General features: G+C 59.1%; 3 protein-coding genes across 5 annotated transcripts; 2 read left to right on the top strand and 1 right to left on the bottom strand.

Moving 5' to 3' along the window:
• The first annotated feature begins 411 nt into the window (after nucleotides 1-411).
• Nucleotides 412-6,985, top strand: BCL6B (BCL6B transcription repressor). 2 transcript variants are annotated; one of them, XM_045890044.3, is made up of 9 exons: nucleotides 412-547; nucleotides 1,104-1,294; nucleotides 1,519-1,740; nucleotides 1,851-2,204; nucleotides 2,449-2,573; nucleotides 3,153-3,317; nucleotides 3,401-3,531; nucleotides 3,649-3,786; nucleotides 4,111-6,985. In XM_045890044.3, exons 2-9 carry the CDS (start codon nucleotides 1,116-1,118, stop codon nucleotides 4,225-4,227), a joined length of 1,431 nt encoding a protein of 476 aa, XP_045746000.1. In that variant the 5' UTR covers nucleotides 412-547; nucleotides 1,104-1,115; the 3' UTR covers nucleotides 4,228-6,985. The 2 variants fall into 2 exon arrangements, with proteins under 2 accessions (XP_045746000.1, XP_045745999.1); XM_045890043.3 differs by having other exon boundaries at nucleotides 455-605.
• A 989-nt stretch (nucleotides 6,986-7,974) lies between these two features.
• SLC16A13 (solute carrier family 16 member 13) lies at nucleotides 7,975-12,307 on the top strand. Of its 2 annotated transcripts, none has more exons than XM_054511122.2 (4): nucleotides 7,975-9,536; nucleotides 9,687-9,830; nucleotides 10,448-11,185; nucleotides 11,651-11,946. In XM_054511122.2, the coding sequence occupies exons 1-4, from the start codon at nucleotides 9,338-9,340 to the stop codon at nucleotides 11,698-11,700; spliced, it is 1,131 nt and encodes a 376-aa protein (XP_054367097.1). In that variant the 5' UTR covers nucleotides 7,975-9,337; the 3' UTR covers nucleotides 11,701-11,946. The 2 variants fall into 2 exon arrangements, with proteins under 2 accessions (XP_054367097.1, XP_064438678.1); XM_064582608.1 differs by having other exon boundaries at nucleotides 7,991-9,536; nucleotides 11,804-12,307.
• A 479-nt stretch (nucleotides 12,308-12,786) lies between these two features.
• On the bottom strand, nucleotides 12,787-15,341 carry SLC16A11 (solute carrier family 16 member 11). The gene is made up of 4 exons (XM_045890133.3): nucleotides 14,754-15,341; nucleotides 14,343-14,486; nucleotides 13,411-14,178; nucleotides 12,787-13,324 (listed from the first exon to the last, which is right to left on the bottom strand). Exons 1-4 carry the CDS (start codon nucleotides 14,950-14,952, stop codon nucleotides 13,095-13,097), a joined length of 1,341 nt encoding a protein of 446 aa, XP_045746089.1. The 5' UTR covers nucleotides 14,953-15,341; the 3' UTR covers nucleotides 12,787-13,094.
• Nucleotides 15,342-19,426: the final 4,085 nt, after the last annotated feature.

A 19,426-nucleotide genomic window follows, 5' to 3' on the forward strand; every position in this document is an offset into this window, starting at 1 on the left:
CCGCTAGAGGAGCCTGTCATTCACACCGCGCCCTCCCGCTGCTGAGACCCCACGCGAGTCCACCGTGGCCTCCCCAAGCCTGGTGCCTCGCTGCGCTCCGCTCTCTCTCCCTTGATGTCGTACGTTGGAAGGGGGAGTTTTGCTGTATCCACTCTCCAGTTAACAGGCACCCCCGCTTCCAAAAGCCAACACACCGATTTTCGCTGCCCCAGGCCCCTCGACGACCCGGGTCACCCATATTTCCAATCTCGATATCCCCAACCTCCTCCCCAATTCCAGTGTCCCATCCCCGATTCCACTTCCAGTGGCCCAAGACCCCTTATGCTACGACCACCCCAGGGTTTCTGAGGTCCCGCCCTCGAGCCGGAGACCCCGCCCCGGGCTCGCCATCTGGAGAGCTCGGGAGGAAGGAAGGATACAGACCCAGGCGTTCACCCCACCTCCACCCCCGCCCCCGCCATCCCGGCCAGATAAAGGAGCCGAGTCCAAGAGGGTAGAGAGACCCCGCCCCCCTGAGAAGAGAAGCCGCAGCCCCTGCAGGACGGGGGTAAGAACGACAGACCGAGGGAGCCAGACTCCTGGGTCCCCGAAAAGGGTTGCTGATGGTAGGAAGACTGAGGCCCACTACCTGGGCTAAACTAGGACTCCGGGATTAGACAGTAGTGGAATTCCGTGGTTCGGAAAGGGAGCCTGGGCTGGGATTTGGAGGGGTGTGGACCGCAGGCCGTCTGGGGTGCCCGGGCAGGTCGGACACCCGACATTCAGGCGCGCGGTGAAGCCGGGGGGCAGCGGGGTGCTGCACTGACACGAGCGGTCGAACCGAGGGCGCTGCGGGCCGGGTCCCCCACGCTGGCCGTCGACGCCGCGGCGTGGGGGCACCCACCTCGCGCAAGCACGGTGGAGCCTAGGGGGCAAGCGAGCGCCGATGAGCTGGGGGCGGAAAGAACTAGACGGCGCACGCGAGGCTGCGCGAGCCGGGCGGGGGGCTCGGCCCCGGCCGCACGTCAGCAGAAGGGGCGAACTGCGCAGGGAAGGCGCCTGAGCACCGCCTGGGTCCCTGAGCCCTTTCCTGGGTCCCTGAGCCCTTTCCTGGGCACCGGCAGGCCTGCGTCGCGATGGGTTCCACCGCCACCCCCGAGGGTGCGCTGGGCTACGTCCGCGAGTTCACTCGCCACTCCTCCGACGTGCTCGGCAACCTGAACGAGCTGCGCCTGCGCGGGATCCTCACTGACGTCACGCTGCTGGTTGGCGGGCAACCCCTTCGCGCTCACAAGGCGGTTCTTATCGCCTGCAGGTTCGGGGAGGGACTCGGGGGGAGGGGCGGGGCCAAATGGGAAAGGGCTGGTGTCCTGAGGTCTTTGGGAGGGGATCCGACGCCAAGCCTTCCAGAGGCGGGAGGCTGAGCGCGGAGCGTCGGGGACCTGGGGGGCTAATGGGGAGGAGGTGGGGCTTTTCTACAGTGTGGCGTGTCTCCGTGGGCTCCCAGGCCCTGATGTGGCCTCTCCGCCCTCTCTCCAGTGGCTTCTTCTATTCCATCTTCCGAGGCCGCGCGGGCGTGGGGGTGGACGTGCTCTCCCTGCCCGGGGGCCCCGAAGCCGGGGGCTTCGCTCCTCTCCTGGATTTCATGTACACTTCACGCCTACGCCTCTCTCCTGCCACTGCGCCGGCTGTCCTCGCAGCCGCCACCTACTTGCAGATGGAACACGTGGTCCAGGCATGCCACCGCTTCATCCAGGCCAGGTGAGGGAGCCCCAGCTCGGTGTCCTCCGCTGGGTGAGGCGGCAACCCAGGTGTCAAGGGTGGAGGCCAGGATTAGGAAAGAGCACTCATATCCCTCGCACTTTTCCCAGCTACGATCCTCTGGGCATCTCCCTGCGGCCTTTGGAGGCAGAACCGCCCACGCCCCCAACGGCCCCTCCATCAGGCAGCCCCGGGCGCTCCGAAGGGCATCCAGACCCACCTACCGAGTCTCGCAGCTGCAGTCAAGGCCCCCCCAGCCCAGGCAGCCCAGACCCCAAGGCCTGCAACTGGAAGAAGTACAAGTTCATCGTGCTAAACTCTCAGGCCTCCCAAGCGGGGAGCCTGGCCGGGGAGAGGAGTTCTGGTCAACTTTGTCCCCAGGCCAGGCTCCCCAGCGGAGATGAGGCTTCCAGCAGCGGTGGCAGCAGCAGTGAAGAAGGACCCATTCCTGGTCCCCAGAGCAGGTACAGACCCTGGAACCTCGAGAATTTGCGGAGGCCAGCCTCAGCTCCGAGGCAGAGCCGTGGGGCCTGGGTGGCCAGGAGCAGGGAGTGAGGGGGTGGGACTTTGGCAGCACAATTGGATATGGCCCATTGGTCAGTATTGGCTCACCACCAGAGGGTAGGCCTTCCACTCCGAGTTCTCCAGGCGAGAACCCCTCCATAAAATCTCTCCTAATCCTTTTCTCTGGGCTTGCCACCTGCCTAGGCTCTCTCCACCTGCTGTCACGGGACCATTCAAATGTGGGGCTCCAGTCAATACCCCCCATCTCCTCACAGCCCTGGCTCAAGAGACCACTGGATCACACTCTGGGCGGGCCTGCCCACCACCAGGTAAGAGCCCTTCCTTTTACCTCCTCCCTTGGCTTTTCTCCTCAGGCTGCTCAAGGCCAGTTTGGACCAAAAGGAAAGGCCCGCCCCAATTACTGCAAATCCGGAATCGCCTAGGGAGCTTTTCAAAATCCCATTGCCCAGGTCACACCCCATAGATCAGAAAGTCTGGAAGTGGGAGCCAGGAATCAGTATTTTTAAAAAGCTTCCAATGAGCAGCAAAGTTTGGGAGCTTCTGGCCTGTTCCCATCAGGGCTGAGTGGTGGGCCCAGGGCTGGGCAGCACCTCTCCGGCAAGCTGTCGAGCCGAGCAGTGGTCCAAGAGAGGAGAGAGAAACAGAAACTTCACCCAGTAATTGGGGCCTCCAGCTACCACCACCACCACTATTGAAGAGATTAGCAGAGTATTCTGAAGTCAGACAGACATGAAGTCAGATCTTGGCTTGTCCTCTTACTAACCATGTGACCTTGAGTAAGTCAAATGAACTCCAGAAGCCTTAACAGTAAATTGGGGAAAAAGAAAACCCCCTACTACTGCGGTTTGAGGATTCACTGGAATTGTCATTACCCACCCCCCTCCCAGGAAGTGAATTTTTCAGCTGCCAGAACTGTGAGGCGGTGGCTGGGTGCTCGTCGGGGCTGGACCCCTTGGCTCCTGGGGATGAGGACAAGCCCTACAAATGTCAGCTCTGCCGGTCTGCCTTCCGCTACAAAGGCAACCTGGCCAGTCACCGCACGGTGCACACAGGTAAGGGGGGAGAGGGCCCTGGCCTTCGTGCCCGCGGGCGTCCTAGGACGGAGTCCCTGACCTCCCGGCCTCCCTGCCTCCAGGGGAGAAGCCCTACCACTGTTCCATCTGCGGAGCCCGCTTTAACCGGCCGGCCAACCTGAAAACGCACAGCCGCATCCATTCGGGAGAGAAGCCCTACAAGTGTGAGACGTGCGGCTCGCGCTTCGTGCAGGTACCGAGCGCGTCTCCCAGCCCGCCCCAAGGCAAATTTGCCGGAGGGCGGGGCGGGCCGTCGGGGCGGGTTCGGTGCCTCCCAGACGCGCGCTCTGAGCTCCCCCTGGCCGCCCAGGTAGCGCATCTGCGCGCGCACGTGCTGATCCACACCGGGGAGAAGCCCTATCCTTGCCCCACCTGCGGCACTCGCTTCCGCCACCTACAGACCCTCAAGAGCCACGTTCGCATCCACACCGGGGAGAAGCCGTACCACGTGAGTACCCGACCGGGCCCGGCGTGTACCTAGGGGCGGGGCTGCGAGGGGAGCGGGCCGGGCGGGCCCCGGCGCTCTCCGAGGTGGGCGGGGCCCTGGGAGATAAGGGGCGGGGCCGGGGCCGGGAAGCGCGCGCACCGAAGTTAGGCTCCCGGGCTGGGCGCCGTCCTCCGGAGGAGGAGCTAGGGATGGAAGGGGGCGGGACCTAGCTCCGCGACCGCCGCCGAGCCTCGCGGGAGACGCGCGGACCCGAGAGCTCCTCTCCCGCGGAGAGCCGGGCGCGGCCGTGGAGGGGGCGGGAGCTGACCCGCTGTCCTCCCACAGTGCGACCCCTGCGGCCTGCATTTCCGGCACAAGAGTCAACTACGCCTGCATCTGCGCCAGAAGCACGGAGCTGCTACTAACACCAAAGTGCACTACCACATTCTGGGGGGGCCCTAGCTGGGCGCCGCGCCCAGGTCCCACTCGCTTCCCGGAAGCCGGGACAGCTGCGGGCTCGCGCCTGGCTTCCCTGTCGGGCCTGGGCATGCGGGGCGTGCAAGGCCCCTCGGGCGTCGGCAACGGCCACCGCCTTAAATTCGCACTGGGGAGAGCAGGGGTGGCAGATCTCCGCTTGATCTGCCTCCGTTTTGCTGGTCAAAACCTCTTCCCCACAATCCAAATTGTTCCTGAGGCGACAGCCAGCTGGGAGCTGCGGGGGGAGACTGGAGGGAACGGCCCTCCACCTGCAGCCCCCCTCTCATTTGGTTTCTCTGTAAATATAATTTATTGAGGCCTGTGGGTGGCACCAGGGCCTTCATTCCACCGCACTTCCCACGTGCACAAGTGTGATCAAACGTGGCCCGAAGCACAGTGTGTGGGGCCAGCTCTGCGGGCAGAGATGAGCACTTAGCGGTCTCCTTCGGCTTGACTGTTTTATGTTTATTCTTGTCATAACTTTCATCTTTAGAGTTGTTGTTTCTCCTATCTGTTTGCTTGTCAGTTCGTTGAAAGTGGAGAAAGGGTCTCTCTGTGTCCCGTCCCTCCCAATCCTAGGTCTGGAACCTTATTTGTTCTAGGGCAGCTCTGGGGATATGTGGGGTTGTGGACTTGGGTCGGGAACCCTCTTTGGTATTCTGGATATTGTGGGTTCTCTAGCGGGCTAGAACTGCATATGGACTCTGCTCTGGTTCCAAGACTTAGAGGACCTTTTTTTTGGTGAGCCGGAAATGGAAGTAAGAAGTGCTTCCTGGGGGCCATGGATGTGGGGGCTTTGGCAGTCTTGGAACTGGAGGGAGGATTGGAAAGGCTTTCTCTTGCGGCCCTCACTGGCCCATGAGTCTGGTCACCTAGGTTTGGCTCCACTGTGCCGATCTGTCATGAGTTGGGCTTTAGTTGAGCCCAGAATCCTCCCCCTGGGGCCTGTTCTCAGCACTGGGTTGATCCCCCGTCCTTATCAGAGGTGACGCAACCTTTTCTGACTCTGCCCAGACTCTAAGAATGCTATGACCTGTGGGAGAATTATTAAACTTTATCTTGACTAAGAGATAAAGAGTCATGACCAGTCCTTAACTGTAGAGGTATCTGGGTTCCAATGTTCCTTGGGGTTCTCTCTACCTGAGACAAGCGCCTTCTTCCTTTAGTGGGTTTTCAGACATCTTCTGGCAAGTGTCCAGATTCCAGAAACTTCTTTGCCTCTAGAAGTCACAGGTGCTTGGTAACTGTCTTACCTTAGAAAAGCTAGGTCTGTGACCTGGCCTTCCTGTCACTGCATTCCTGTCTGGAACCGGTGGATGCACTATTACCTTCCACAGGGAGAGAAAAGTGGCTGAGTTCCATTCTGGATTTGCTGTGGTTTGGGATTATGACTGGGATTACTGTTGGGATTAGGGATTTAGAAGATTTAAAAGAGTAACTGACTGATGGTCCTTCTAGTTGACCAAGTATCTGGGTGGGATTAAGAGGTTGTTTGAGCGGCACAGTCCCCGTTGTAGGCCCAGTAGGTAGAAAGTTGGGAATGGGGTTGCCTCTTGACTAGATGGGATGTCTGGAATGTGAGATGATAGATACTCTGAAGCCTTGACTTACAGTCCTTCGCCTGCTGCCTTGGGAGCTGTTTGATTGTGGGGTATGGGTGGAGGGTGAGGAGCACTTTGAATTTGTGGGGTGGGGCTTCCTCAAGATAGGTCAGGACTAATTACTGCCGCTTGAGGACAGGTGAGAAAGCAACTTTTACCATTCCCTCTTCCTCCCCACTGCAGAACTGAAGTAGGGAGAGAAAGCAGAAGAGAGATATGAGAAGGAACCGTGATTTTTTTTTTTTTTTTCCAATTGGATGGGCAGGTGAAGAGCGCCTAGGGGTGGAAATGTTAGATCTTGCAAGATCAGAATCTTGGAATAAAGAAGCCTCTCTGTGCTGCCTGCTGCGTCCAGGATTCTTGCCTGGGAGGATCTGGGAACGGGGTGCAATGGGGGCTGGGGGGGGAAGAATGAGGGTTCATCCCTCCTAGATTCTGCCTTGTATTCTGTGCCCATTCGACCGCCCCATCCCATCAGACACTTTAAATGGCCCTTGTTCTCCCCTTCCCTGCCCTTGCCTTCCGGCTCATTGTGTAGGAACCCGTGACCTCACGAAGTTTGTCCGGAGCCACCTGCATCCTGCTGCTCTGAAGTCACTTCCTGCCCGAGGAATGGAGACAGCAGGGAGCAACCAGGAGGCCACTAATAATACCAAGAGGCTGGGGGATGCATCTGTGCTGGGGATCTTAATGCTTGGGACACCCCCTACCACCACCAAGGAAAATGGATAGGACTTGGGTCCCCTGAGGACAGTAGAGTGTGCATATGGCCGTGAGAAGGTGAAGCATGTGGTTAGAGCCAACAGGCCAGCTCCAGCCCTCCCCCAGCAATGGTGCCTTGGAATCTATCCAGTGCCCAGGGCCTGCCTCTCTCCCACCCTTTCCCTGTCCCGTGTGTGTCCTGGGTGTGCAGCTCTGTTCTGCTGTGGGCAGAGGGTCACAATTCTGTTCAGTTACCTCCCTTTTGGACTTAAATTCCTCATCTGCGAAAGGCAATTAAAGTGGCCTGCAGTTCCTGCCTACATTTTCAGTTTGTGGTTGTGTTTCTCCATCTTAAAACTTATGACCTAGATTAGAAATATTTCTAAGTAAAACATGAAGCAAAGAACTTAAACTAAAACCTCCCTCCCCCTCCCACCCAACTACAGCTTATGCCCTGTCGAAAATGAGACCAGCGGGGCGCCTGGGTGGCTCAGTTGGTTGGGCGACTGCCTTCAGCTCAGGTCATGATCCTGGAGTCCCGGGATCGAGTCCCACATCGGGCTGCCTCCTCAGCGGGGAATCTGCTTCTCCCTCTGATCCTCCCCCTCTCATGCTCTCTGTCTCCCATTCTCTCTCTCAGATAAATAAATAAAATCTTAAAAAAAAAAAAAATGAGACCAGCTAATATTACTTATCCCTGGGTACCTGTCAGGTCCTAAACTAAGCTTTTTTTTTTTTTTTTTAATATTTTATTTGTTTATTTGACAAAGAGAGACACAGTAAGAGAGGGAACACAAGCAGGGGGAGTGGGAGAGGGAGAAGCAGGCTTCCCGCGGAGCAGGGAGCCCGATGCGGGGCTCGACATCAGGACCCTGGGATCACGACCTGAGCCGAAGGCAGACACTTAACGACTGAGCCACCCTGGCACCCTTAAACTGAGCATTCTTGTGCACAACGTTTCTCATTCGACTCCCCTGACAACCCTCCAAAGTAGGTATTATTATCCCTAATTCACAGTTAGGAAAACCAACTGACAGGTTCAACGTCTTAGTGATCCTATGTACTCCATGTACTTAGTGATCCTATATACAACCACATCAATTGCCACGTCCTGGCATATTTCCTGTCAGCCAAAGTTTTGATTCCACTTAACAGAGTTTGGGGGGTATGATTATTTTTATTTCCCACATATAAAATTATAGGGCTCAATATGCTTTTTAAAATTACACAGCCCCCGGGGTGCCTGGGTGGCTCAGCTGGTTAAGCCTTGGACTCTTCATTTCAGCTCAGGTCATGATCTCAGGGTCTTGAGATCAAGACCCATGTCAGACTCCACACTCAGCAAGGAGCCTGCTTAAGACTCTCTCTGCACCCAACCCCCCCCCCACCACCACCACCGACCTGGCGCTCACAGGTGCACTCTCTCTCTAAACAAACAAACAAACAAAAAACAGCTCCCTCCCTGCCCCATCCCCCACTGGTCACTTGTCTGGGTATGAGCCCTTGAGCCCCAGTTGCAAGGTCAGGGTCCTGGGAAGCAGGAATTATAATGAAGAAACAGAAAGCCAAGCCATGAGTGTTATATAGGGTGGAGAGACTGGATACTGGTTGGATCGGAGGGGCTGACCGCTGGGTGATAAGAGCTCGTCTCTTTCGTCAACCCCATCAGGAGATCAAAACCTGCTGTTAGGAAATAGTAAGACCAGAGGGTGGAGGAAAAGGTTTCAGCCCCACCGAGGAAGGGGGGTAGATGGTGCTGGGGAGGCCCTGAGTGCGCTCACGGCCGCCCTTCCTCTCCCGAGTTATTTTTGGTCTCTGTGACTTGTAGATTTCCTGTTAGTGAGGACAGAAGCGACAGGAACTGAGTCGCCACTGCAGACACGAACGCCAGCAGTCCCGCAGTCCGTTCCCCCGGTCTCTTCCTCGGCCCCTGAGCCCCTCGGGGATCCAGGCATCTGGGTTCCAGGGCACTCAGGCGCTAGGGCAGGTATTTCCCTTTGAGTCTCAGCGCAGAACCCCTACGCTCACCACGACCTGACCTTTTGCCACTGGGCCCCTCCTTCAGCAAGCGGGTGTCTTCCTCTCCCGAACCGGCTTAGCCACCACCCACCCCCAGGAACTCCCTACGTGAGGGTCTCGGTGCGGGAATCTGGACGGACTGGCCGGTTAGGTGGAGGGGCGCCGCAACAGCCTCCGGGTAGGTCCCTACGTCACGTGGGGCCCATCGAGTCGGCCTCCCGCGGTCCCCTCCTGACGCATGCGCCCCACTCACGGTCCCGGTCCAGACCCGAGCTCTCTAAGCCCCGCCCCGCCCCTCTGGCTCCACCCCCGGCTCAGGGGTCCCGCTTCCCCCCCCGCGAGCCGTGGACGGGGATGCCGGCCAGGATGGGCAGGTAGCGGACCCTGGCCGCGAGGAGACGGACAACGCACACGGACCCTGGCGCGCCGCAGGGCGGGGGCCCAAAGCCGGGGCCGCCTCCGGGCTCCCGGCTGAACGTCGGGGCCCCGCCCTGCCTCGGCCGGCCCCGGCCCCGACCCGCTGCGCGCGGCCCGCGGAGCCACGCCCCCGGGAACCGCCGGCTCGGAGGCCGCCCGCTCTCCCCACCCAGGTCGCCGGGCGGGGGGCAGGCGCAGGCGCCCCGCGCAGCGTCCCGGCCTCGTCGGTGCCTTCCCCTGCAGCAGCAGCCTGCCCTCCGCCGCGCGGCGGGGCGGCTCGGCGGGCAGAGGCGGAGGGTCCCGCGCCCCGCTCCCGCCCGGGCTGCGCGGAGCGGCGGCAGCCCCGTGCGCCGGCGATGGCGCACCGGGCCGAGCCCCCCGACGGGGGCTGGGGGTGGATGGTGGTGCTCTCCGCGTTCTTCCAGTCGGCGCTGGTGTTCGGGGTGCTCCGCTCCTTCGGCGTCTTCTTCGTGGAACTGGTGGCGGCGTTTGAAGAGCAGGCGGCGCGGGTCTCCTGGATCGCCTCCATAGGGATCGCGGTGCAGCAGTTCGGGAGTGAGTGCCGCGCCGGGGTCCGGCGGCCCGCCACCCTCCCTCGGAAGGGAAGGGGGGTGCGGGGACGCTGGGGAGGAAAGGGCGGGGCCGGGAGGATACTGGCCAAGGGCGCCGGAGAGTCTCTCGCACGACTGCCTTCCTCTTTCTCAGGTCCCGTGGGCAGCGCCCTGAGCACGAAGTACGGGCCCAGGCCCGTGGTGATGGCCGGGGGCTTCTTGGCTGCGTCGGGGATGCTGCTCGCCTCCCTTGCTACCTCCTTGACCCACCTGTACCTCAGTATTGGGCTGCTCTCAGGTGAGGCCCTGGACGAGGGCAGGAGACTTTCACCTTCTTCCTGCCCCTTCCGAGAGGCTTAAGGAGGAGCCGACGGAAAGTTTTGGCTAGCACCTGTGCCCAGGAGGGAAGGAAGTCTTAAGAGCGATGACTAAAGTGATCAACGTGGTGCAGGGATATTGAGAAATTCAAAGATGTCGAGGCCAGAACGTGCAAGCCCAGGGCTGGTGGGGCCGGAGTGTCGAAGCAAGAATCACCATGAAGTTGTGCCAGGCACCGCGGCTTCTAAATAGATACCACCATCCGGTTTACAGACAGACGAAGAAAGGCTCTCCGAGCTTATGTAACTTGGCAGACAGAGATCGCAGGGCCAGAAGTGGCACGGCCCGGGCCAAACTTCCAAAGTTCGGATCTAGTTACTGTGCACACAGTATGTCTAAGTCTCTGCGGTCCCATCAGGTCTATTACCCCCGTCTTGCAGATGAGGAGACCGAGGCTGGGAGAGGAAATAAAATACACAGGGTCGTACAGCTCGAAACCAGGCCTGTGCTGTGTTCTATGGCTGGGCCGTGGTGGGATTTCCGGGGGCCCTGGGTGCCCTAAGAGGCCCCCAACCCCTATTTCTTCCTTTCTGACAGGCTCTGGCTGGGCCTTGACCTTCACTCCGACCATGGCTTGCCTGTCCCGTTACTTCTCTCGACGGCGATCCCTGGCCACAGGGCTGGCACTGACCGGCGTGGGCCTCTCTTCCTTTGCCTTTGCCCCACTTTTCCAGTGGCTGGTCAGCCGCTATGCCTGGCGGGGGGCCCTGCTGCTGGTGTCTGCCCTCTCCCTCCACCTGGTAGCCTGCGGCGCTCTCCTCCGCCCACTGTCCCTGAGGGAGGACCCTGTCACTGGCGGCCCTGGGGCCCAGCTCACCTCCCTCCTACATCACGGCCCCTTCCTCCGTTACACTGCTGCCCTCACGCTGATCAACACTGGCTACTTCATTCCCTACGTGCACCTGATGGCGCACCTCCAGGACCTGGATTGGGACCCACTGTCTGCTGCCTTCCTACTCTCGGTCGCGGCCATTTCTGACCTCGTGGGACGTGTGGCTTCTGGGTGGCTAGGAGATGCCGTCCCAGGACCTGTGGCACGACTCCTGATGCTCTGGACTACCCTGACTGGGGTGTCACTGGCCCTGTTCCCCGTGGCTCGCGCTCCCACGGTCCTGATGGCTCTGGCCGTGGCCTATGGCTTCACATCAGGGGCCCTGACCCCGGTGGCCTTCTCCGTGTTGCCTGAACTGGTGGGGACTGGAAGGATATACTGTGGCCTGGGCCTAGTACAGATGGTCGAGAGCATCGGGGGGCTGCTGGGGGCTCCTCTGTCAGGTAAGGGCGATTGGGTTTCCTGTGGGGGGGGGCGGTCACGGCTGCCGTGTCATGCAATTTGGGGAGGGGACGAATAATTACGTTATAGTGTACGTGAATATTGCCCTCTGGAATGGCACAGAACACAGCCTGCCTGGCCAAACATAGCGGCCCCGAAGTGGGTCCATGGGGCAAGGAAATGGGGGCTGTGGAAAGACTCCGAGGAGTTATGAGGGCCCCTTAGCAGGGTATCTACAGGTTGGGTGTGCAGAGGACCTGGCTGGACTTGGCCAGATGTAGCCTGCAGGTGTCTGGCCTTTGCCTTGGCCTACTGGGCCCCAGCCCAGGTGTCTGAGCTGTCGGGTCAAAGTTCTCCACGGCCCAGATGCCAAAACCTTCAGACCCGTAACTTTCTCCTCTTAACTATTAACTGAAAGTGTAGACGGAGGGCCACGGTTGAAATTACCCTCTGGAAATTACCTGTAGAAACCTTGGGGATGCCAGAATTCTCGAGCTCATCCAGTCCTGCCCAGTGAGTTCGAACTCTTCCGAGATGATGCGCTAAGGATTACGTTCTTCCCTTCATCGCGCTCAGGAACTGGGTCACCCACATGTGTTCTTCTTCTCTCTTGGACCTAGGCTACCTCCGGGATGTGACAGGAAACTACACAGTTTCTTTTGTAGTGGCCGGGGCCTTCCTTCTTGCAGGGAGTGCCATCCTCATCACTCTGCCTCGCTTCTGCTCCTCGACCTCCACCTCCAAGCCCCGGGACCTTGTCACAGAGGCAGTGGATACCAAAGTCTCTCTGACCAAGGAAGGGCTGGGAGAGGACTGAACTGCAAAAAGGGGCTGTCAGGCCCAGAGAGCTAGAGCTTGGCAGCTCCAGATCTTCTCCTCCTGGCCCATCCTGGTGCCCACAGAACCACAGTGCCTTAAGCATCTTGAACTGCCTCCCCGCAGGGCAGGCCTGTGGTGGGGGGGCGGGTCCTGCGCTGCGTGTGCCAACCCCTAGTATTTTGTCGAGGACTCTCATCCCTTCTTTGCTCCTATAACCTTTTCCTAAGGATCCAGGAGCTCAGTCTGCTCCCCTGAGCTGTGAGTCAGCTGTGAAAACCAAAGGCCAAGAGACTTAATGTGTTTTACGTGTGATCTCTACTATTACCTACCAACTTCCTTCTCTGCAGGCAGATGTTGGGGAAAGGGGGATGCCCTTTTGAGATAAAACTGAATAAGGAGACCGGATAATCGTCAGGATCTCAAAAAGAGCTGGGGCCCATACGCTTGGGTTGGCTGAATAGTCTCGTGGCTAGGAAGTGGAGGGGAGGTACCCACTTTGACCATGGACTCTGCTGTCTGGACCACAGTCCCTCCGTCTGGCCCACTATCCCCTGTGACTTAGAAGACAGTAGTGGGGACACGGGGTGGGGGTGACTTGGGAGGGGGAGCTAAAGCTATGAGAGCTGAAGTCTGGTCCAGCATTTCCCTCAGGCCAGTGGAAGGAGCCTGAAATGCAGGGAAGAGTTAGCTGGGGGGGGTCTAGGTGGGGCAGATGACCTCCTCCTGAGCCCCCACCCCCAACACACTGAGGCTGACAGGTAGGCAACTTCTCAGAGTTTACCTGTTTTGTTTTTATTGTTTTTTGAGAGAGAGAAAAGAAGAGTGACGGTGGAAGAGAGGCAGAGGGAGAGAGAGAGAGAGAGCGCAAGAGAGCGCGAGAGTCTTAACCAGGCTCCATGCCCAGCGGGACCCCGAGATCCTGACCTGAGCCAACATCAAGAGTCAGAGGCTTAACTAGATTGAGCCACCCAGGCGCCCCCTTGAATATCTTACGGAGAAAGAATGTTTTCAGCCTCCTAGATAGGCTAACAGTTGGAGTTTGCAGGAAACTGGATAGAAATTCTTTACTGGGGGCGTGGCTCAAACTAATGGTCAACAAGCAGTGTCCAGAGTGGATTGAGGGCCTCCAGGGGAAAGCAGGGCAACTTGAGGAGCGGGGAGCAGCTCCCCCCTCTCGGGGGGAGGGCTGGCCGGCCGGGAGGCTGGCCGGCAGGAGGGCAGCGCCCCCGGCAGCCCCATGTAGATGAAGCTGCCAGAGAGGATGAAAGAGCCGCAGGTGAGGAAGGAGGCCGTGAAATCTCCCGTCTCGTCCCTTAGGAAGCCTGTGAGGAAGGGGAAAGGCATTTAGGGGCCTGGGATCCAGGGGTAGAGGATGGTTGCTTGCGGATGTGTTCGCTCAGGCCCTTACCTGAGAGCGGAGGGCCCAGAAGCCCCCCAAGGCTCATCAGCATCATCACCAGCCCCGTGGCCTGGACGACACCTCCGACGCCCACTAGCCCCGGGAGCACGCCGAAAACCAAGGGCGCGTAACTTCCGGCGCTGAGCCCGTAGACCCCAGCCGCCGCCAGCAGGGGCCCCCCGCAGCCCTCCCGGCTCCCCACCAAGGGCACCAGCCCCACGGCCAGCAGCCCCAGGCCGGTCAGAGCCCCGAACACCGCCAGCAGCCGCGAGAGGGGCACCCAGCCCCGGTCCGCCAGCCAGCCGCTGAGCAGCCGCGCGCCCGCGTCCCCCAGCGCAGCCGCCGTCACCACCAGCGCGGCCCCGTAGCCGCCCAGGCCCCCGTCTAAAGCGTGAGGGGCCAAGTGCACGTAGGGCACGAAGTACCCGCCCCCCACCAGGGCTGTGCCCAGAGCAAAAACTAAGAAGGCCCGGCGCGCGAAGAGATCCAGGCCGAGGGCAGCTAAGGGCCCGCGGGGTGGGGCCGGGGGGTCGCCAGGGAGCACCAGGGGTCGCAGCAGGGCGCCACAGGGGGCGAGGTGGAGGGTAATGGCGCCGAGGAGGAGCAGGGCGCCCCGCCAGCCGAAAGTATCAAGGAGCAGCTGCAGGGTGGGCGCCAGGAGCAGCGAGGAGGCCCCGTTGCCCGTGAGGGCCAGCCCCACGGCCAAGACTCGACGGCGGGAGAAGTAACGGGACAGGGTCCCGAGGGCCGGGGCGAACACCAGGGCCCAGCCAGAGCCTGCGGACGGACAGGACCGGGTGAGGACAGGGACCTGGGATGCCCGCCCCAGCGATCCCAGCCCTGCTCCTCGCAGGGGGCCCCGCCCCTCGGGCCTCCAGCCCCCAAGAAGCGCCCCTCGCCAACATCACCCCTTAAGGACCCGGGTATCCCTCTCCCCTCACCAGCGAGGACGCCCAGGCCAAGGTAGAGGTGCAGCAGACTGCGGGCGAAAGCCGAGAAGACGAAGCCCAGCGAGGTGAGGACGCCCCCAACCATCACCACCGGGCGCGCCCCCCAGCGGGTGCTCAGGGCGCTGCCCACTGGGCCTGGAAGGGGGCGGAGTCAACGGAAGACACGCCTCTGCACCCCCAAACTTGATCCAGCACTTCTCCTTGGCGGCCTGCCAGGCCTAAAACTTCTCCCCCGGCCTAATAGCTCCTCCCCTTGACCTCAAGACCCTCTCTTTTCTAGGACTCGGTCCCACCGGGCGCTCTTTTCCCGGTTGTCTGGTCATCAGGTGGGTCCTCCATCACTACACACACACTCCGCCAATCCACCCCGGTTCCCGCCTCCCACCTTGGGGCCCCCCTCACTGGCTGCCTGCTGCACCGCCAGGGCCAGGGCGCTGACCCACGCAGTGTCCTGAGTGCTTCGGTCAAAGTGCTCCGCGAGGTCAGGCAGGGCAAGGCCCAGGGAGCGCAACAGCCCGTAGGAGAGCCCATTCACCGCGAAGGCTGCGGCCGCCACCACCCAGCCCCAGCCCCCGTCCGGTCCGGGAGGCTTGGGGGTCATCGCCGTCTGGGGAAGGGGGAACACACCACGTCCGTGCCTCCTCGAGGGTCCTGGGCGTCCCTGAGATCCAGGTTCTGGCTGCTGGCCCAGGGTGGGCACGTCACCCGGAGCACGGCAGGGCGGGGCGGAGGGAGTGGGAGCTAGGCCTGGGGATACATCCCCAGGGCCCGCGCGAGCTCCCGGGACCGGGTGACAGCGGGTCCCCCGGGCCTGGGACTCCCCCTCCCACACGCACCCCTTCCCCCTTACCCGACCTCTCTGGGCGGTGGGGGGAGGGGAAGGGCGAGGAGCAGCTCGGCCAGGTGTTCTCCCCGCTTCCTGCGCGGGCGGGGCCCCAGGGGGGAGCGAGCGCCGAGTTAGAGCCCCACCTGGACCGGCTCTCTAGGTAAACAGAGATCACCACCGGGGGCCGGAGCCACCTGGGACGCGGAGGTGCGGAGGGCGGGGGGAGCTGACACCGTCAGCCAATCGGCCGAGCGGCGGGTGAGGCCAGGCGCTGAGTCCCACGGGGATTGAATTATCCACACACACACCCCCACCCCCCGCGGAGGGAGCGGGGAGAATGAAGGCGGCCCCGCCCGGCTCAGGCCCACGCACCTGCCGCCCGCCCCTCGCGGAGGAGACGCGTGGACTGCGATCCCCAGCAAACGCAGGGCCCGTAGGCAACACTTGGAAATAGGAGTGATCCCCCCAAGGCCTGCCGCGATGAGTACTTTTGTTCTCTGGGAACTTTGCTGGGGGACCAGGCAATTCTCGTATATCAAGTCACTGACCTCCATTGAATGCTTGTTCCTTGCTCAACAATCGCCGGCCCTCAAGGGCGGAGCGGGAGGAAGAGGACTCCCTCATTATGAGGAGCTGTGATGTGCCAGGCACTCGACCCACGCCACCTGCCCACCAAGAAACCGCCGAGGAAGGTGTCATGCCCATTTTACAGATGAAGTCACTGGAGAGTAGAGAGGTTAGGTGCTTTGTCCCCAAAGCACCCACCTTAAAGATGGTGGAAATGTTTGAATTTGGATCTGTCCAGCTGCAGAAGGTACAGGGAGAACAGACCTAGGACTGAAATAGACTATGCCCCAGTCGGGGGACTGGCCAGGGTACAATTTGATCCTCACTGGCCTGGAAGGATCCCTGGGATCAGAATCGCTGAAGATTTAGATCCGGAGTTTTAAAACAAGATAAGAGGGGCGCCTGGGTGGCTCAGTTGGTTAAGCGACTGCCTTCGGCTCAGGTCATGATCCTGGAGTCCCGGGATCTGGTCCCGCATCGGGCTCCCTGCTCGGCGGGGAGTCTGCTTCTCCCTCTGACCCTCCCCCCTCTCATGTGCTCTCTGTCTCTCTCATTCTCTCTGTCTCAAATAAATAAAATCTTAAAAATAAATAAATAATGTATAAAACAAGATAAGAAATCCGAGAATTGAACCCAGGCACGGATTTCTTGGAAAATTTGATTTAAAAGGATCCTTTCCACATTAGGGTTAGGTTGCTTCACTTGAGCTATTCGAATCAAGAGATGTGTTCTTTGGTTTAATGATTACACAGTATCAGAAAATTTGGCCCTGCACAGCTTGGAGCCGGTATCAACCCAGAGCCACACGGTGGCAGTGTTTCCTAGTTGTTGAGAAAATATCTGCAAATTGCAGGAGAACAACCCCATTTCTCGACTTTGGATATCAGGCTTTTCACCACCGAAGGAACCCTCCCTCCCCATTCCATCACCCTCCCCTCTGTCCGGCGCCCTTCCATGGGCGTCAGCCAAATCGCCTCACCTGCTCCAAGGACATGCCTAGCTTTTCTCACTCCTGAATTGGTGCATCTGCCATCCCCTCTCCTTGAAATGTCCTGGATGGGGAACAGGCGTCCTTGAGGGTGGACGGTCCTGCCACGGACGCCCTAGTAAAGTGGTCTCACTGGTTTCCCCAGCCTGGGCTGCTGCTGTGGGAGACGCCTGGCAGATCCTCAGCCACTGGGGGTGGAACAGGAAGCCTACTTCCGGAATTGGCTGCTGAGGACTCAGGCAAGCAGAGCCCTGCCCCCCTCCCCAACCTGAAACAAATCACACCCTCTCCACCATGGAGTTAACATGCCTCATGCAGCCAAAGAGGAGACTGGGCCCCTTGGGTCTGGGAATTGGACAAAGCAATGCTGAGCACCTTCACAGGATACTTAGGAACCCAGAGTCTTCCGTCCCAGGCTCTGGGACCAGGGTGATTGGTCATCAAAGGGCCCGGTCCTCTTCTACATCATGTTCCGTATATTCTTAGCCAAAACAACCATCACTATGCATCTTTTGCTCATGGAGCTAACACAGCATTGAGGCTAGGAGAATGGATGCCCAAGCTGGACTCTCTGGGTTTGACTCCCAGCTCTGCCACCTATCCGCCGTAGGGCTGTAAGCAAGTTACGCGCCTCAGCTTCCTCATCTCTACAATGGGGCTCATAATAGTAGCCACCTGGTAGGGTTGGTATGCGGATGCAGTGACGTGGTGAGTGGTTTTCTTAGCATTTTCCAAAGTTTGTGAGAAAATGCTTTCTCCCCATCTCGACTCTAAAAACAAAAAAGGAGTCAAATTAAGTTTTGTTCACTCGCTCCTTCGTACAAAATATTTATAGACACCTATACCATGCCAGATTATATGCTTAGTGCTGGGGATACAACTATGAATGATTCAGTCTCTCCCCTCCGAGCCCCCCATGTTCAAATTAGGGAAAAGGTGAAATGCAGAGAGCCCAAGACAAGGAGAGGGACACAGACACCACAGGGTGCTACATGGGAGGAGCTGACTCATTCTGCTCTCGGGACTGCTGGGAAGGCTGCACAGGAGAGGAGCCCTTTACGCGGGGTCTTGAAGGATGAGTAGGAGTTTGCCAGATGGTTGCGTGGGCAGGGGCATTCCAGGCAAAGGGAGAAGCTTGTGGAAAATCACAAAGGCACGAACCAGCTTGGCATATTCTTTATTGTTTGCGGAGCTGCAAATAGCTCTGTGGAGATGAGAGAGCGTATAGGAGGATTGCGTAGGGCAGAGGTCTTGAAGGCCAGGCTAAGGAATTTAGAGGTTTCCCCGGAGACTGATGCTTCTCAAAAATTTCCACTGATGTAGCAATCACTAGTATTCAGTAATATTCGGCGCTAAACAGACAATGGGGACTCACACCAGTCGGAGGGGGCAGGAGAGTCTGGGGTTAGACACCTTTTCTTGATGTGAGAAATTTCTTTGAAACATCTTATTGTACATTGAAAATTCTTGCTCAGCGGGGAGCCTGCTTCTCCCTCTACTGTTCCCCCTGCTTGTGCTCTCTCGCTCTGTCAAATAAATAAATAAAATCTTTTTAAAAAAAGAGAGAAAGAAAATTCATGTGGAAGTTTGCATCCTACTTCATTCTACTTCATAATCTTTTATTTTAAGTTTCATTTATTTAAGTAATCTCTATACCCAACATGGGGCTCAAACTCACGACCCCGAGATCAAGAGTCGCAGGTGCTTCCCACTGAGCCAGCCAGGCGCCCCTCTACTTCATAATGCGTAGGAAAACCACTCTTTATTTTTTTTTATTTTTTTATTTTTTAAAGATTTTATTTATTTATTCATGAGAGATAGAGAGAGAGGCAAAGGCAGAGGGAGAAGCAGGCTCCCCGCCGAGCAGGGAGCCCGATGCGGGACTCGATCCCAGGACCCTGGGATCATGACTTGAGCTGAAGGCAGATGCTTAACCGACTGAGCCACCCAGGCGTCCCGGAAAACCACTCTTTAAATAACTAAATAAATTATTTCCGTTTTTCTGCCCAGGTCCCCACTGGTGGTGGTGTGGGGAGGGGGGGAGTCCCCCTGCCAGAAGTCATGCCCCGCCCCCACCCACTGTGAATCTGCAGTGGATGCCCCCCCTGCCCACCTCACCCCCCTCGGAGCCTTCTCAGCCTGCAGGGACATCATCCATCTTGGTCTTCTGTCCCTCGTCCCCACGTAGCCCTGGAGGTGGGACCTTACGTGACTGATCTCTGGGGAAAACTGGCTGAGACAGAACTGAGCCAGAGACTCGTGGACTGAGCAGACCCAGGGCCTGGTGCTCCACGGGTTGGGGTGGGATCGTAAGGAGTGGTTCCAGTGGACCAGACCGGTCGTGCCTGCCCATAGGGAGAAAGCCCCAGGAGCAGGTGCTGGGCCAGGTCAGGTCTTTAGAGAGGGTCAAAGTCTGTACATAATGTGCTTTGGGGACCATGAGGTCTGCAAGTGTGTCTGTGTCTGTGAACTCTAAAACTGCTTTGGGATTTTCTCATGGGAACACCTGCAGGAGGCTCAGCGGGGAGGTCCTGAGCTGGGCCCAGCCATTCCCAGGGTCCACCTGCTGAGGGCTGGGGGGCCCTCTGCAGAGGTAGGTGGGAGAGACGGGGAGAGGCAAAGAAACATGGCTCTCCTTGAGACACACAGAAAGAGGAGGCTTTCCGGAGTTTGGCCCAGCTGACCTTGGGCTTC

Source organism: Mirounga angustirostris, unplaced genomic scaffold (assembly GCF_029215605.1).
Source record: "Mirounga angustirostris isolate CCGP_5_RB_7025 unplaced genomic scaffold, mMirAng1.0.hap1 SCAF_17, whole genome shotgun sequence".
Taxonomy (NCBI): domain Eukaryota; kingdom Metazoa; phylum Chordata; class Mammalia; order Carnivora; family Phocidae; genus Mirounga; species Mirounga angustirostris.

Coding starts and splice junctions, on each gene's coding strand:
- SLC16A11 (XM_045890133.3), bottom strand. CDS start 14,952: ATGACCCCCAAGCCTCCCGGACCGGACGGGGGCTGGGGCTGGGTGGTG. Junction 14,487..14,753: donor GGCGGTGCAGCAGGCAGCCA/GTGAGGGGGGCC, acceptor GCCCCCTTCCAG/GCCCAGTGGGCAGCGCCCTG. Junction 14,179..14,342: donor TGGCCTGGGCGTCCTCGCTG/GTGAGGGGAGAG, acceptor GTCCGTCCGCAG/GCTCTGGCTGGGCCCTGGTG.
- BCL6B (XM_045890043.3), top strand. Junction 1,295..1,518: donor GCGGTTCTTATCGCCTGCAG/GTTCGGGGAGGG, acceptor CCCTCTCTCCAG/TGGCTTCTTCTATTCCATCT. Junction 3,787..4,110: donor CCGGGGAGAAGCCGTACCAC/GTGAGTACCCGA, acceptor GTCCTCCCACAG/TGCGACCCCTGCGGCCTGCA.
- SLC16A13 (XM_064582608.1), top strand. CDS start 9,338: ATGGCGCACCGGGCCGAGCCCCCCGACGGGGGCTGGGGGTGGATGGTG. Junction 9,537..9,686: donor CGCGGTGCAGCAGTTCGGGA/GTGAGTGCCGCG, acceptor CCTCTTTCTCAG/GTCCCGTGGGCAGCGCCCTG. Junction 11,186..11,803: donor GCTGGGGGCTCCTCTGTCAG/GTAAGGGCGATT, acceptor TCTTGGACCTAG/GCTACCTCCGGGATGTGACA.